This window comes from Callospermophilus lateralis, chromosome 13 (assembly GCF_048772815.1).
Source record: "Callospermophilus lateralis isolate mCalLat2 chromosome 13, mCalLat2.hap1, whole genome shotgun sequence".
Classification (NCBI taxonomy): domain Eukaryota; kingdom Metazoa; phylum Chordata; class Mammalia; order Rodentia; family Sciuridae; genus Callospermophilus; species Callospermophilus lateralis.
In genome coordinates, this window is record NC_135317.1 from 41,967,183 (window position 1) to 41,984,754 (window position 17,572).

General features: G+C 34.4%; 1 protein-coding gene across 30 annotated transcripts in view; it reads right to left on the reverse strand.

Moving 5' to 3' along the window:
* The window catches only part of Crem (cAMP responsive element modulator), a 75,860-nt gene that overhangs the window by 12,966 nt on the left and 45,322 nt on the right, over window positions 1-17,572 (reverse strand). For 16 of the 30 annotated variants that reach the window (XM_076832300.1, XM_076832298.1, XM_076832292.1 and 13 more), the window contains one exon: window positions 9,301-9,489. The exons of 8 other annotated variants lie outside the window; for them this stretch is intronic. In XM_076832300.1, coding sequence (XP_076688415.1) covers window positions 9,301-9,489 — 189 coding nt within the window. Of the gene's footprint in view, window positions 1-2,034; window positions 2,162-2,794; window positions 2,894-9,300; window positions 9,490-17,572 lie in introns of those variants that run through there. 6 more of the 30 variants (XM_076832313.1, XM_076832311.1, XM_076832312.1 and 3 more) reach the window with 2 other exon arrangements.

Consider the following 17,572-nt stretch of genomic DNA (forward strand, 5'->3'; position numbering starts at 1 on the left):
TGATACCCAACAGAATCAATAATAAACTATAAACAGACACTTCCATGATCCTTTAAGTAAATGCTGCTAAAATCTTACAGGTCAGTCATTTGTGTTAGGAGCCTGATTTTGGTCTAGATCAAATTTTTTTTTTTTTCCAAATTGTAAGTTGTAGATCATTAGTGGGTCATAAAATTAATTTCATGAGTCAAGAACTGTGTTTTAAGGGAGGTATGAATATAGCTCAGTGGTAGAGAGCTTCCCTAGCAGGCATGAGGCCCTGGGTTCAACTCCTAGCACCACAAAAAGAAAAAGCAAATTAAGAATAGCATTAAAAGAAAAAATAGAAAAGGAAGTGTGAGTATTCTGTTTGAAATGTATTTTATATAAATGTAGAATGTATACACAAACACACACACACATTCACACACACACATACATTCATACATACATCCACTGTGTCATAATATAAAATATGGGTCATGGTCAAAGAGTTTGCAAGCCATTGAACTAGATCAATCCCATTGGTTTGCAAGTCCACAGTCCAAAGGCCTGGTTCTGAAAGCTGCTCTGTACCTCTGAAAATATCTTTAAATCCTGCACAATTTTCGCACTTGTGGAAAAAAAGGCAATATAACTTATTTTTCATTTTAAAATAGGTTTTCAAATAGCATTAATTCTATGAGAACTGAGGAGATTTTGGAAAATAATTATTTCCAAAAGCATAATCAGGATTTGTGAAAGAATGCTCTATATTGCTTGATAGTTTTGTTTCAACATTTTGAAAATTTTAAATTGGAAAGGGAATTATGATTAAGCATTACTGTTTAAACTGTGGGAAAAAAATTCAAGGATGGTATGTTCATTCTGTAAACATAAATGTATAAAAATATTTAATTTATGTTTAATAATTTTGCTTAAGCTCTTTACATAAATAATTGCCTTAACATTCATCTTTCAATATATTCAGTATTTGTTATCATTTTATTTTATTGTAATGCTAAAATTCTCATGCTTAGACAAGTCAAATGGGGAACAGGAATTAAAGACTTAGTTAAAAGAAAGATATAAACCAGCAGGGCATGGTAGCACAATCCTGTAATCCCACCAACCCAGGAAACTGAGCCAGGAGAATTACCAATTGGAGGCCAGTCTCAGCAACTTAGTGAGACCTTGTCTCAAAACAACAACAACAACAACAACAACAAAGGGCTGGGGCTATAGCTCAGTGATAAAGCACTCCTGGTTTTAATTTCCAGTACCTACCCACCAAAAAGAAAGAAAGATAAACCAATAATGTCTAGAAAGTAAATATATGGACAAATATGCCTTTGTTTCTAAGAATCATATGACATGCAGTATTTGAGATCATTTTAAATTCACTATATCTTATAATAAATGTATCATTTGAGACCTTCTACAATTTACAGCACTTCTATAACTTCACAAAACTTCTTTAAAAAAAAAAAAAGTCTTTAAGACAAACTTAAAAACAGTTCAATGTAGGTTTTACTTGCTCAAGACAATGGAATGTTTCAATCCAGGAAGGGGGCTGAGACCCAACTAACTCGAAAGAACTAAATTGTGATGAAGTTGTGTAATCATCCATTCATTCTTAATTCAACTGCAAATTCAGAACTGGGTTACAAATAAGAACAGTGAATAAACAATGTTGCAAGCACACAAAGGTCACTGGTAACTAAATCTTTCAAAATCACTTATCTGTAACTAAGAAAATCAAACCACAGTAAAGAGAATTACTGATTACAAATTTAAATACCAGAGGCTAGGGGGTGGGGAACAATGAAAAGACAAGCACTTCCCTGACTGGGCACCAGAGAGCACTCTGAATCCCAAGTTCCTATAGATCCAGCAAAAGCCAGAGAACTCCTCCAGGCTATATATAGGCCACTTGTCACCAAGCACATGCAGCGACAGCAGCCTCATCAGGAGGCACAACCTTAACCTTTAATTTTTCCTGAAAGCCCCCAACTTCTGCTCAGGCAAGCAGTATAGGTGGCATAAAATGGTTCCCCTCTTTAAGCAGATACTTACCTCAAGAGAAATGTTAAAATAAGGCTTACATGAAAAACTATTCAGTCTAAGATCTTGGAGATAGAGGCAGTAGTGAGCTAGTTAACTCAATCTGTCAGCAGCATTTGACAAAGCAGAAAGGAACTGACTAAATCACAACATGACTCGGAGCTGACGTCAATGTGCAGCTCGCTTGGAGTTTAACTTTTCCACTTCCCTGCTGAAACACGATTCCAGGAAATGTAATGACGTCAGCCCTTTGAACTCAATTAGCTGAGGAACAGACACCATTTTAAATACAGGAGGAAAGAAACAAGTAGGCACGTAAAACATTCACAACACATTGGTTTCTCCTATCCTGTTTGGAGCTACCTTTGTACGCAGTAATGAAATCGGAAGCTTAATTTTTTACAATGGTGAACACTATGTTTAACTTGTAGCTAGACTGAATTTGCAACAGGTTGCAGATGGAATAATAGCTTATTTTAGTAGGGCAGAGCTGCGTGCAGGAGGGAAAGAGATGGTGAAGGGAGAAAGACGCACAGAGGGTTACTACTTTAATCAAGCAAGCAGTACAGTACGGAGCAAAGAAGCAGTTACACCAAGATGCCTTAAAGAAGTGAGCTAATAATGTACAGACATATATATATATCTAAAAACTTCTTATTCTTAAGCAACTAGAAAGTAATACTTTTTCAAACACTCAGATATTCTTAAATACTTTTTCTAAACTTCAAAAATATCTGCAGAATTAATTTAAATCCCACTTTAAAATTCTTACCTGTTTCATCTCCAGTTACAGCCATGATGGGCTTCTGCATACAGAACTGTCTTGTTTCCCCTATCACAGTTCAACATAAAGTGTTCCAAACTAGCAAGCATGTGCGAGATAAGTAGGAGTATTGACATCACAATGACATCACTAGCCTATCACAGCCATCAATTTGCTTTGTCACAGACCAGCTCACTGAAACCAAAGCCCTATAAAGACTCTTCCTGTAATAAGCCATCTTAATGTTCTTGTTTCTCATTTTTAAATAAAAATCTATTACAATGGTTTCTGGCAAAAAAAAAAAAAAAAGTCTCATTAGCATTAAAAGTTACATGGTTATATTTTACAGAACTACTTCTTTATTGTTGTGTCCAAGGTTTCTAGGTGAACATAAGGGGAATAAACCCTATATGTTTCTCATAATTTGGGGGGGGGGGAGTACTTAGACATGTAAACTCTGGGGATTTAAAAAACCCACAAATTCACTGACAATCAGCACAGAAATACTGTCTGTCCTTCTTAGACACTTCTAAATTTACCAAGTAAGAAACATCCAGTTGCCTTTGTTCACTTTTATTTGCTGAACCATTTGTTACAACACCATAAAAGCCAGCTGTTCCTAACGTGACACAGAATTTGCTAATTTTACATGAAGAAAGTAGAAACAGAAATTTTAAAAATTCACTGTGCCAATGTAGTATTGTATAACATTCTTCCACAACTATTAAATTAAATCATATGAACTTGCTGATATTTGAACATTTTGGCCTATATAAACAGCAATTTGCTTACTCAACCTAATACATTATTTTACTGACTAAAGCCCCTTGAAAAGGGTTTTGTGATTTTAAAAATTCATAAATAAATCACAATTACTATTCATAAATTTTTAAATGTGAAATTTTATTTGAATAATTTGAAGGTTCAGCACATGAAGAGCCAGACTATTATAGAAAATTTAACAATAGCATGGTTAGACACAAAGCTGGCAAATGTTCAACAGTAATAACAGATCATGGCCCAGAAAAAAATATATCTGCATAAAAATAAATGATGTGTCACTGAGACCTTTTATTTTTATCAATGGTTTGTACAAAAGCCATTCCCTTATATGATGAGAATTCAACCCGACCTTATGTCAATGAAAGGACATTCCATCATATTTTTTGCCTTATCCAATTAAGCATCTTCCAGGCAGGCAGGAACTTTACATTCAGGTGCTCTGGACATGACATGACAGATAGTATACATGTTTCTAGTAATTTTCCAGAGACCCTGCAAAGGTGCTTGGGATTTTCAACAGAAGACAGGACAAAGTAAGCCTGGAGATCACCCTAGATATCAATCTCAATCAGGGGGTTCCATCAAGGACTCTCTTCTATCCAGTCATGCCTCAGGGTTTGGGTCAAAGAATACTACTAGTAAGTTTTTACTTCAAACTTAAAAAGTTCAATTTGGGGGCTGGAGTTGTGGTTCAGTGGTAGAGCACTTGCCTAGCATGTGTGAGGCACTGGGTTCAATTCTCAGCATTGCATATAAATAAATAAAGTCCACTGACAACCAAGAAAATATTTTATAAAAAGGTTCAATTTGATTTTTAGCCAAATGTCTCTTTAAACTGGCACAAAAATGCTCAGTAAATATTAGTGGAAAAGAAGAGGAAAGGAAGGCAAGAAAGGAGGGAAATTGGTTGCTTAGATGATTTACTGCAATTAGTAAAGTTTTAATATATTCCCTTATACTAGTTAAACTCAGTCAATCAGCATATGGAATTAATAACATTTTTAAGGAGGAAGATTATTTCGCTTTCATTCAGTAAATATTTAACATTAATCATATGTCAGGGACTCTGTTAGGTACTAAGGATCCTTGTCCAAACAGAACTTACCATATAGGCAGGATATAGAAAGTCACAACAAGTGTGATACAATGCCTAATAAGGTGCAGTGGGGACCCAGGGATTGTCTAAGCCAGATATGAAGAATCAGGGAAGTCTTCCTGGAGGAAGGGTCATCTAAGATGAAATCTGAATAATGCATACAATTGAGGAAAGTGTTCTTAAAAAACAAAAGGTAAGTATGACAGCCCTAGACAGGAGAAAGGGCATGGTCTATCAGAGAAAATGAAAGAAACAGAGCTGCATACAAAAGAGGGAGAAGGAGAGAGGTAGGAGGCCAGTAAGGGGTCAAGACGGAGATCAAACCAAGATTTGGGCCACATAAAAGATTTTGAGCTCTGTCTTGCAAATAATAGGGATTCAATTAAGGGTTCTAAGTAGAGGCTGATATGACATTATAGAGTGAATGTTTATGTCTCCCACTCCAAATTTCTTTCTTTTTTTTTTTTTTTAAAGAGAGAGTGGGGAAGAGAGAGAGAGAGAGAGAATATTTTTAATATTTATTTTTTAGTTTTTGGCAGACACAACATCTTTGTATGTGGTGCTGAGGATCGAATCCGGGCCGCACGCATGCCAGGAGAGCTTGCTACCACTTGAGCCACATCCCCAGCCCGCCCACTCCAAATTTCTACATTGAAAACGTAAGCTCCAGTACAAATGTGTTGGGACCTTTAGGTGGTTAGGTTTTCAGGGTAGAGCCCTCACAAATGGAATTAGTGCCCTTCAACACAGACCCCAGTGAGCTCCTTCACCTCTTTTGCTACTCTTGAAGAAACCACAAGAAGACGGCCATCTCTGAGCCTGGAAGTGGACCCTGGGCAGATACTGATTCTGCTAGTACTTTGATCTTGGACTTCCCAGCCTCCAGAAATGTAAAAAAAAAAAAAAAAAAAAAGTGTATTGTGAAAGCTATGCAGTCTCTGGTTATTTTGTTATAATAGCTCAAATGGATTAGGATATGTGTTTAGATGTAAATTTTAGGAAGACTACTCTAAACTGTAGCATAGAGAGCATTATACAAGAAAAAAAAGTTGGAGATAGAGACTTGTTTATAAGAAATATTAGTACCTCCCCAATAATTTTTTTTTTTTTTTTAAGAGCGATTGGGCTGGGATTGTGTCTCAGTGGGATACACTTGCCTAGCACATGTGAGGCACTACATTCCATCCTCAGCATCATATAAAAAATTAAGTAAATAAAGTTATTTTGTCCACCTGCAACTAAAAATATTAAAAAAAAAATAAAAGAGAGAGAGAGACTAGTAGATTCTAGAATCATGGGGAGGCAATGAAAACAGTCTAGCTGAGCTTTCGGAAATAATCCCCCGCCCCCCCACACCTTCACCCATCAAAAAAATAAAGAAAACTAAGGCAAGAAGGAAGATGTTGCCTCTGGCAAAATGAGATAAATCTGAAAGCTCTTTTACAACTACCAGCTTTAGAACCCAGGCATGGTGTACATGCCTGTAGTCCTAGTGAGACTGAGGCAGGAATATCACAAGTTTGAGCCCAGCCTCAGAAATTTAGTGAGGCCCTAAGCAACTCAGTGAAAATTTGTTTCAAAATTAAAAGGGCTAGGAATGTGGCTCAGTGATAAAGAGGCTCTGGGTTCAATTCCAAGTAACACAAAACAATTAAACTAACAGCTTCAGGGCAGACACCTGATGTAGACACCAAATCACAGGTGTGGAACCTAACTAGGGTGATTAGAGTGTGGGGTATGGAGGAGTAGAAAACATGTGTGACTTAGTTAAGGGGAAGAATCTACAAAGTGACTTTGGGTAGAGAGGTGCAGGAAGAGTAAGCCAGGTTTTGGGCTTAAAGCAAAGAAGGACAAGTAGTCTATTACTTAAATACAGAAAAAAAAAAAAGGAGATTTGTGGTAGGGAAAAATGAAAGTCAAGTCTGGACTTAAGGAATCAAAGATGAGTGTGGACATCTAACTAGCCAGTTGAAGTAAGAGGCATCATCACAGTGAACAGATGAGATCATCCAGGAAGAATGCTGAAATCTAATGGGAAGAGGGCCCTGGATACAATCCTAGGGCACACCACTACACTAAGGAGACTGGCAGAGGAAGATTAGCCCAACAAAAGAGACTGAAAGAAAGACAGAAAAGGGAGACAATGAGAATGCAGTTTAATAAAGTGAAGGAAGCAGAGGTCAACAGTGTTAACTAGTGCAGAAGAATCAATCAAGATAAGAATTAAGAATTCAAAATGAAATTGATATTGCCTTTCAGTGAGATGATAGAATAAAAGGTAGATAGGGAATATTGTCTTTAATTTCAGGACAAGAATGCCCACTGACGACTATGTTTAACACTGAACTGGAACTCCTAGACACTAATATTAAAAAAGAAGGAGGAGGAGGAAGAGGAAGAAGGAGAGAGGGGAAAAAAAGAGAAAAAAAAAGAGAAAAAAAGAATAAAATTTGACAAGAAGAAACTTATTTACATATGGTGTAAATATTCATATAGTTTCACAGATTAAAGTAATTAGAATTTACCTAGGTTAACAGATAAAAGATCAACTTTCAAAAAAAATCAATATCTATTTATACCAGCAGCAACTAGAAAATGTAATAAAAAAATAAGGTATACATGATAGCAAAAACTACCACAAAGCATTCAGAAACCAATTGAGTAAGACTACCATGGAGAAGAATTTTAAACTGTTTAAAATAAAATCTTACTAAGTGAAAAACTTGTAGTTTGAGATTGTCATTTTAACAACATTATAAAAACTTCAGCTTTCCCTAACTTAATCTATAAATTAAATGCTGTATCATCAATGGTTTTATTATTATTATTACTTAAAAACTCAGTTATTCTAAATATATATGAAAGAGTCATATTTCAAATAGCTAAATCAGCATGGAAAAAAAAGAAAAAAGATAAGATGAAAAACTTGTTCTGGAAGACAGAAAGTATAGTACTAGCATACAGAAAAAGATAAATTGTACAGAACAGAGTTGTGAGACAGATCCAAAATTACATAAGAAACTATTGTATAATTAAGGTTGCCCCATAAATTAATGAGGAAAGAACAAACCAATGATTAAGGATACAGTATAGGGAGAAAACATTAAAAATGGATTTCCAGCTAATTATATACAGAAGTGGGTCCTAGATGGATTAAGGATATAAAACTATAAAGTTCATGGATGACAATGTAGAAAAATAATTCTGTGACTTGTAGAAGAAAAAGAATTCTGGCTTGGGAGGCTGAGGCAGGAGGATGACAAGTTCAATGCCAGCCTTAGCAATTTAGAGAGGTCCTAAGCAATTTGGTGAAACCCTATCCTTTAAAAAAAAAAAAAAAAAAAAAAAAGGCACCCCTGCATTTAATTCCTGGTACCCCAAATCATAAAAATAAATAAATAGATAAGTTCTTACATAAAAATCCCAAAACCCAAAACTTATATGTATATTATGTAAAATAAAAATTATAAAAACAATCTCTATTTACAGTTCAAATTTTCAGATTTTTCCATGTAAAAAGATGATATGAGAAAAATGACTATTCTTTAAGATTATTCATTTAGGGGCTGGGGTTGTGGTTCAGCGGTAGAGTGCTTGCCTAGCATATGTGAGGCACTGGGTTCAATCCTCTGCACCACATAAAAATAAATAAATAAAGTAGAGGTATTGGGTCCAACTGCAATTTTAAAAAATAAATAAATAAATAAGATTATTCATTTAGATACATAGGGTTCATGAGTAAGGGAAAATATAAGATTGTTTTAATATTACTATTTCAGTTCTTCACATACTTCTATTATAATCTACATTAATTATAACTTGTTTTTTTCCCATACTTGCAAGACTTTCAAACTAAAAGAACTGGTATCACTTGTCCTAAAATTACTGCTATGCAACCTAAGCAAATGAACCCAAGGAAAATAATTAAATTAAAACACAGAATTTAAAAAAACTGTATTAAATACACATATTACAGTTATCATAAGCACAAATAAAGTTCAAATAATATTTAATTAAAATTTAATTTAAATCTTAGGTAATCCTAAAAGTTCAGGGTTATACCCCAACTTTTATTTCACTATTGTCAGCTTTCAGAAGAGCTAGAATGGGTACAGAGAATTCAAATATGATAGCAGACTAACACACACACACACACACACACACACACACACACACGCAAGCACACTGCATTTGTTTTGAAATGAATTGTTTAGAAATTAGACTTGAATGTAATAGCTGAGGAAAGACCCAAATTCAGGGCATTGTGGACTATATACTTAACTCTTCATAAAACAGGTATGAGAAATATAGGAGGTACAGCATTTGTGACTTCCAAAAGAAGGCTATTAACCTAATTAAAAATTCATTAATGTTTCCAACTCCCTTTGTCTATCATGTTGCTCTGGATTTAGCTTTCTTTAGAACCAATAAAACCTGCTAAAGAGTGAAAGTCAGATAATTTCTTTCACTTCTTTAATGTATTAAAATATTTCTCCTTTAAGCTTTTTTAAGTGTTTCCCATCCCACCCCCAAACTCTATCTCCTGTATATTTTCACCAAACTCTAAAATCACCACTAAAAGGTGTGATATAATAATCCACAGGTATTCTAAATGTATTAGATTAATAAAATATACCTTGAACAACAACCTGGCTGCCTGGGACAAAGAACTGCTGTGTGCCATCAGCTGATTGTGCTGCATACTGTACAATTGTAGCACCTGGTGGAGGAGCTCCTGAATTTGTCATTGTTAATGCCTGTAGTCCCTGAACACCATCAGATCCTGGATTAGAAATCTGGATTGTTCCACCTTGGGCTATAGCAACTTAATAGAAAAAGAAAAGAAATATTAGAGAATTTCAGGATTCATTTTTAATAACCCCATATTGGGAGATATACTCTGGGTCTATGTATTACCATTACTTCTCATTCTCAAATTATCCTTATTTTTATATGCTGAATTGATAAGGAACATCAGCTTCATTATGGGAGAAGATATTGAATGAATGACTGATTTCTGTGGTGTTGGAGATGAAACCCAGGACCTTGCACATGCTAGGCAAGTGCTCTAACACTGAGATACATCCCCAGGCCAGGGACAAGACTTTAAAAGTTTACAAACACCTGAGTATATTTAATATTTTGAACTTTTAGAAATTCCTGGGACCCATAAAATTTTTATTCTCCCTGGCATCCATCCAACTAAAATTATTTAAAAGAGAGTGGCAAGGCAGACAGGGAGAATGCCCAGCTTCTTGGTGTTCTCCATTCTCTCCTATATTTTTAGTTATAAATAACATTCTTCTAAGTCTTAAGAAATGTTCAGCAAAATTTCCATTAAGCATTGCAATTTCAATGAGTCTGTACCTTCATTCAGCTATTTTTCTAACTTATCGTCAAAAGACAGTATCTTTTAAAGTAACATATATCAAAAACTCAAAACTACAAAACTGTAAACTATAACTTTAACTATGGCAGAAGAATCCTGTAATGTAAAATGTTAAGTTGAAAAGGTCTTTACCAGTTAATTCTATTGAACGAATTTGTGCTATAATATTTATCTCTACTAAATGTCTGGAATACAACAAATATGAGGTAAGTTCCTCTAAATACTGAGATTAGCTAGTCATGCTTCAAAGTTAACATATTGTCTCTAAGCGCTCTACCACTGAGCTACAATTCCAGCCCTTATCTACTGTTTCATAACAGAAGATCAACCCTATCTTGGATAGAAAGGGCCTACTCTCAAGAGAAAAATAATCAGGTTGAGAGGGGGATACACCCCAATTACTTTGACTGGTTTTGGTGAAAAGTTTCAAAAGAATAACTGATCAAATGTTTTGTTTTAGGGCTGGGGATGTAGCTCAATGGTAGAGCATTTGCCTAGTGCATGTGAGGCCCTGTATTCCATCCCCAGCACTCATAAATAAATAAATAAATAAATAAAGGCTAAAATGTTTTAACATTTCTCTAATGGACAAAAAAGTACTATTTAAAATATCTAATAGGTCTGCTATACTTTAACATAAAGATTATGATTTCATGTTTTAATTTAAACAGTAGAAATTAATCAGAACCAATGGCTATCCTTTTTTAAAAAAAGAAAAAAAAATCATAAACTAGCTAACTACTTTACAATGAAGATTTTAAAAGCCCATTATCAGAATAACATGTATGGATCAAGGTAAGTGCCTTACAGGAATATTATAATAGTATTTAAAACATACTCCAAATATATTCAAGTCATTTCCAACATTTTTAATAGCATCTAAGCAAAGACCACTTAGGTGATAATCTGATAATATAAGCCTATTAGAACTACAGAAAGAGTAAAAGTAACAACAACAAATTTTCAGTTCTTTCACCTAATATTCTAGTACCTACTACAGAAAAATGGGTTAACACTTTTAAAAAGTTTTCAATACAAATGCGTGCTGTTTCTTTAATTCACTGACAGGTTACTATTAGAGTAGGATTGACAGAAACTGAAGAATCAGTTGCAAAATGTTGAAGTACTAAAGCTGAAAAACCCTGTGATAATATTAATTTATCTTTAGGACATTATATTCTGTACACATTTTAAAAATAGGATATCTTCAGCTGGACATGGTGGAATATCCCTGTATTCCCAGCAATCGGGGAAGCTGAGGCAGGAGGATCAAAAGCTTGATGCCATTCTGGGCAACTTAGCCAAACACGGTCTCAAAACAAAAATAAAAAGGAGTAAGACAGCAGGATCAGAATTTCAAGGCCAGTTTCTGCATCTTAGCAAGGCCTGAAACAATTCAGTAAGACCCTGGTTCAATTCTCAGTATCAAAAAAAAAAAAAAAAAAAAAAAAAAGCAGAGGTGGGGAACAAGGGAGAGGGGCTGGGAATGTGGCTCATGGTAAAGTACTCTGGGTTCAATCCCTAGTACCAAAATAATACAATATAAAAATAAAAATAGAATATTTTCAAACTATTAACTCTCCAAAGATTCCAAGGATTTGGCCTTAATATATAAAAAGTTAGGGAGAGACTTAACTTTTTAAAAGAGAAATATAAAAAAGCAAGGGATATTGCTCTCTTAGGTCTTCATGTCTGGACATAAATTTTATATTTGAATGCGTGTTTTCGGCTGATAATTAGTTTGATGCTACAGAAATAATGCTTTAAAGGGAAGAGCCAAAGGCATTAGAATCATGATGTGTAAAAGCACAAAGCCTAACACAGAGCAGGAGCTCAACAAATGAAATGAATGGCTACCATTTTCTCACAACATACTATAATTCCTATTACAGAATTAATTTTCAACACCAATACAATTATGAAGCTTTTGGAATAGTACTTAGGAATCATGGAATAGATAAGAAAAATCTACATTTTCTCTTGTTTTTTATTTCCCCCTTTTCCCAATAATTTTTCCCCTAAAGTTCCAACCCATACTACTCTGTTTTCATACTATGAACACACAAACCAAAGGTCTGTTTCTCTTGCCATATTATTTTCTGATGAAGTCAACATATAATTAGATATGGAAAACAAACACCACCATTCCCCCCTCCTCCGCCAAGTGGGCTCCAGGGGAAAATATTTCTACTGATAAGTCTCATGCTTTGAACCTAGTTTCATTTTTTATACTGAAGAGACTCTTAATTTTGGCATTACCAAATGGCAAAGGACATTCCCATTCAAAATTTTATCTCTTGTTTGATAATAAACAAGATTTACCAATGCTTCAGGATCCTGGAAACAGGCTTTGTGTGTGCCTATCTGTATTCAAAGATTTGAGTAGAAAACTTCTTAGGTTTCGAAATATTCAAGGATAGAATAATCTGTTTTCAGTAAACATAAATCAAGATAAATAGCAGAAAAAAATAAGATAAAATGAACTGAATTTGGACAAGTTCTACTTTAGCATTTTTTAAAAACTTACAGTGAAAAATTTCCAGCAAATGTAAGAGAACTTTTTGTCATTCATTTCCCCTGCCTTCCCCTGTCCCTTGAGGTATTTCAAAACAAACCCTGCATATCAGACTAATCATTTTTAAAAGTTATTAGTGACCAGTGAAAATAAAATACCTTTGCATTTCCTATTCATTTTACTCGGGGGACCTAGGCTTTCTTAATTCTTTCCTGGAGTGACACATGCAACAGAGACAATAAAGTTTATAACTATGACCACATACATTTTTGTTGATAACCTTGAGGAATCCACACTGGTCCATGATATTGATGGAGACTCAAGCAGAAGTAAATGTCTATATACACACTTATTTTTTCCTCTTTTAAGTAATCTTCAAAAATATTACTTAAAATAAATAATAACATTTTCATAAAATAATTTAAATTGAATTAAAATTGAACAGTGAGATTGCATAATCATTTAAATTCTATGTCAATTTCCATTACAAATTAATTCAAACCTGCTAGTATGCTATTAGCTCACAATAGTGGTAGACAAAGGTTAGGTTGCTATTATCCCAACTGCTCTGGGAACTACCTAAACTTTTTTTTTTTTTGGCTAAAGTCTAATGTGCATTATATCCCATAATTAACCCACAACATGAGTTATACCCCATAAGCAAGCAGGTCACTCAACACCTACTGGTTGAATGTTGGACATGATGACCTTAAATTAAGATTTTTTAAATTTTAGACAGGAAAAGGGTAACATCAATTTACTCAGTATATTCCTTCTAAGTTAGTTTTAGCTGATCATACAAACATCTTTATATACATCTTTATATGGTAATAATATTTAGTTTTAAATCAGTATTAACCCAAGAATGCTTCCCCTTCCTCCCAATGTGCCATATTCCTTGAATATACAGATAAGATAATATATCAACTAATCTAAGGCAATACATTTAAAAAAAATTCTGGGACACAAAATTGCTTGGAAATCTGCTACTTCCGCTGCCATTGAGCACTTTTCTCTAACAGCTATTATTATCATTAAAAGTATGGAGAATATTACTTATGGGATGAAAATTCAACAATCTTGGTAAAAATTTTTAACTGAAAAAGTAGCATTTTAAGTCCTATATAATCAATAAATATGACAAGAAAGATGAATGAGCCAGATGAGGTGGTGCACACCTGTGATCACAGTGACTCTTAAGAGGCTGAGGCAGGAGGATCATAAGTTCAGACCAGACTCAGTAACTTAGGCCCTAAGCAACTTAGTGAGACCTTGTCTCAAAAATAAAAAGGGATGGGGATATAGCTCAGTGGTAAAGCATCCTTGGGTTCAACCCTCAGTACAATAAATACATAGGTTAGAAAACTGGAAAAAAAAAATCCATGAACAAAGGAGGAAATAGAATTTGTCCAAATTAAAATTTCATCTGAGGGGACTGGGGTTAGGGCTCAGTGGTGGAATGCTTGCCTAGGACATGTGAGACACTAGGTTTGATTCTCAACATTGCATAAAAAAATAAATAAATAAAATAAGATATTGTGTCCATCTACAACTAAAAATATTTTTAAAAATTTTATCTGAGAAAATTAAATTTTCTCTTGATGCTATATTTTTAATTCTAAACTTGTACATATGAGCTAATTCAAATAAACCATGTATATGTTCTATTATTATTATTATCATCATCATTATTATTTTGAAATAAGACTTCACTATTTTGCTCAGCAGAGGCAATTAGTGGTTAAAGAGCCATATTTACATGAAACAGTATTTTAAGTGGTTTTGCAACAGTTACCCTGGGAGAATATAAGCTAAGTCACTACTACTAATAATAAATGCAACTGCATTTACTTTCGAATGTGTACAGATTTCTTTTATGAAGAAATGGTGTTGATTCATGAGTCTCCTAAGAATTCTGAATTATTTAAAGAAAGTTCACATTGTCTTTTCATAATGGTGGATAGTGGATTGACCTACTTACCTTTCATGTACAAGAATTCCAGAAAAGATGAGTTAACAGAGACCTATTCTAACAAAATTCCTAGTAAAATAATGTAAAGGAATACAACATCTAGAAAAAGAACAATTTGAAGTCATAGGTGATAGCTTTTAATTGGTAGGGAAAGAGGTTGAGTGTAGTATGGTGGCAGGCACACCTTTCTTGCTTTTACTTTGTTTTTATGAATTTTCCCATCTACTGAATATATTAAACATCTGATGCAGCAAGTAACATTCTTTGCTAATTTTAAGATTCTCTCAGTAGCCATCTTTCATATATTCTCCTGAGATAGAACAGATTTTCTTTGACCAGAATCACATTACCATTTGTTGGCTGTGCTGGGGATAAAACCCAAGGCTAAATGCTAAACAAGCCCTCTACCACTGAGCCACACCCACAGTCCCACTTAACTATTAGACAGAAACTCTATACACTGAGATCTTTACTTTCAGTAAAGGTTTTAGAGGCCTAGCTCTGTTGGTGCTACAATAATAAAACCCATCCTATTTTAATTTTTATTCTTCCAGTAACTGAGGTTAAACCCAGGGCCTCATAGGCAAGTGTTCTACCACTGAGCTACATCCCCCTACCCTTCTTATTTTATTTTGAGACAGGATCTCACTAAATTGCCCAGGCTGGCCTCAAACTTGGACTCATCCTGCCTCAAACTCCTGCATAGCTGGGATTATAGGTGTGTATTAACATGCCTGGCTTTATGTTTAAAATTTTAAAAACCTATCTTAAGTCTCTGCCTTAAGTCTACACCCTGGAAGTATCCTATTCCAACTTATTTGAGTCTTATTAAACTTATTCCAGGCTGAGGCAACTTACTCCCTGCTACAAAAAAAAAAAAAAAAAAAAGCTAGAATTAAGAAAGTTAACTTCTGAAAATATCTTTCAACTATTAAAAATGTAATTACTTTTATATGGGAATACTTGAGTACATATATTTTTATTTTATTTCTTCAACTTAAACGCATTTAATTTTTTTGTTTTTAATATCAGTCAACTCATTATACAAAGTTAAAAATAATAATCATCTTAAAGAACAAGAGCAAAGTTTGGGGGAAAGTCACGCATGGATGAATGTTGAACAAAAATTAAACCTAAACGGAAAGGAACACTTTTATAATAAAAGGTTATGAGCTGGGAGCAGGGTCACATGGCTGTAATCCCAATGGCTCGGGAGGCTAAGGTAGGAGGATTATGAGTTCAAAGCCAGCCTCGGCAACTTAACAAGGCCCTAAGCAACTGAGACCCTGTATATAAACAAAATACGAAAAAGGTCTGGGGAGCTGAGGAGGCAGGGGGTTGTGGCTCAGTGATAGAGCGCTTGCCTAGCATATATGAGGAACTGGGTTTGATTCTCAGCACCACATATAAATAAAAAATAAATAAAGGTCCAATAACAACTCAAAAAATATTTTTAAAAAAGGGGGCTGGGGATATGACTCAGAAGGTTAAGTGCTTCTGGGTTCAATCCCTGGTACCAAAAAACAAATAAATAATAAAAGGTTATGAAAGAGTCTCCAAAACACACATAGAAAAATATTCAGAAATTCTAATAAAATAAAGTCCTCTATTCCAAAATCCCAAGGATGCTAGTAACTGTTTCTATTTCTAGATCTTTAGATACAATATTAAGGATTTAATATCTGTTTTTTCTAGTAAGAAATAAGATTAATTAAAATGGATCTTGTGTGCATATAAATATATATTATTCTCTAAAGTCCATAAATGACTTTTAAAAAGTATAAATGTTAGTATTTACTTCTCAAATGAGTTATCTACATATACAAGTGTCACTGAATGTCCCCAAAAGTGTATTAAACAAAGTTTAATTTTGATATTGCTTTGTGTGGTAATTTTATCTACAGAGCAGACATAAAGAACAACCACCATTTCTCATTGAAATAATCATCAGGATTATATTGTATAGGTCTAAATTAAAACAGTTGACAGAGTCCATGACCTCTTACTAGGCAAACAGATAAATGTCTAATTTCTAAACATGCAGTTTTCTAGTTCTCAACCATAGCTCCTGACCACACCTCCCCCTATTGTATATACACAGTGAGTTTTAATGCTGAGTTCTCTGCTATGAGATAGCACCAAAAGCACAAGGAACAAAGTATAGGAACTGGCTGGAGGGAAAAGCCTAATGAACATAAATGAGAGTCCACCACAGCAAACCTATATTTCAATAGTTGCATGTCTTTTCCCAACTACATTTACCTTTTATCACCTTCTGTCTTCACATTGACCCCAGAATTTAGCAATTTACATTACTCTCACTTCAGACTAAAACTTGAGATGCAAAAATAATATTTTTAGCTCTGATCATTGTGATATCAAATGGCAGAAAGAGGGTGTCTTTCTATATCATCTCTAGCTTCAGCATCGTCTCAATTCCATGTTTTCACTATTTCAAACTTTCACCCAATAATCTTGGCAAATTAACCTCTAACACTCCCCTGTTACCTTATAAACAGATCACTGCTTCTTTGAGAATTACTAAGCAGTGTTAAGATATGCCAAAGAAATGTCAAAATAAAAGCCTCTCCGATCATCCCCAAAATTTTAAAAAGTCTTAACATTACTTCTGCAGTAATTCCAATCTTTTTCTTTTCATGACACAAACAAAAAATGTTAACTTGTGTATAGCCCTCCAGGGTAAATGGATAAAGCTGCTCAAGGCCAGGCTACCCAGTGAGGATACTACTCCAGCAGGTCCCAGGTCTGCTCCACCCCTCTGGGAAATGAGGGATAGAAGTTCTGCACTTTTGGAGCCTGGTGCCAAATTCCAGAGACATACCAAGTGGCAACTCTGATGAACAGTGCTAAAACTCCTACCACATATACCCAGTGGGCCAGATGAGAAAAGCATATAAGAGAGAAGTAATAAAAGAGAAACAATAGTGAAAACCTCAAAGTCTAATTCTTGCAGGCAGTGGGGGATTTTCTTCTCTTAACACTGATTTTGGACATGTTGAACATGTCCACTC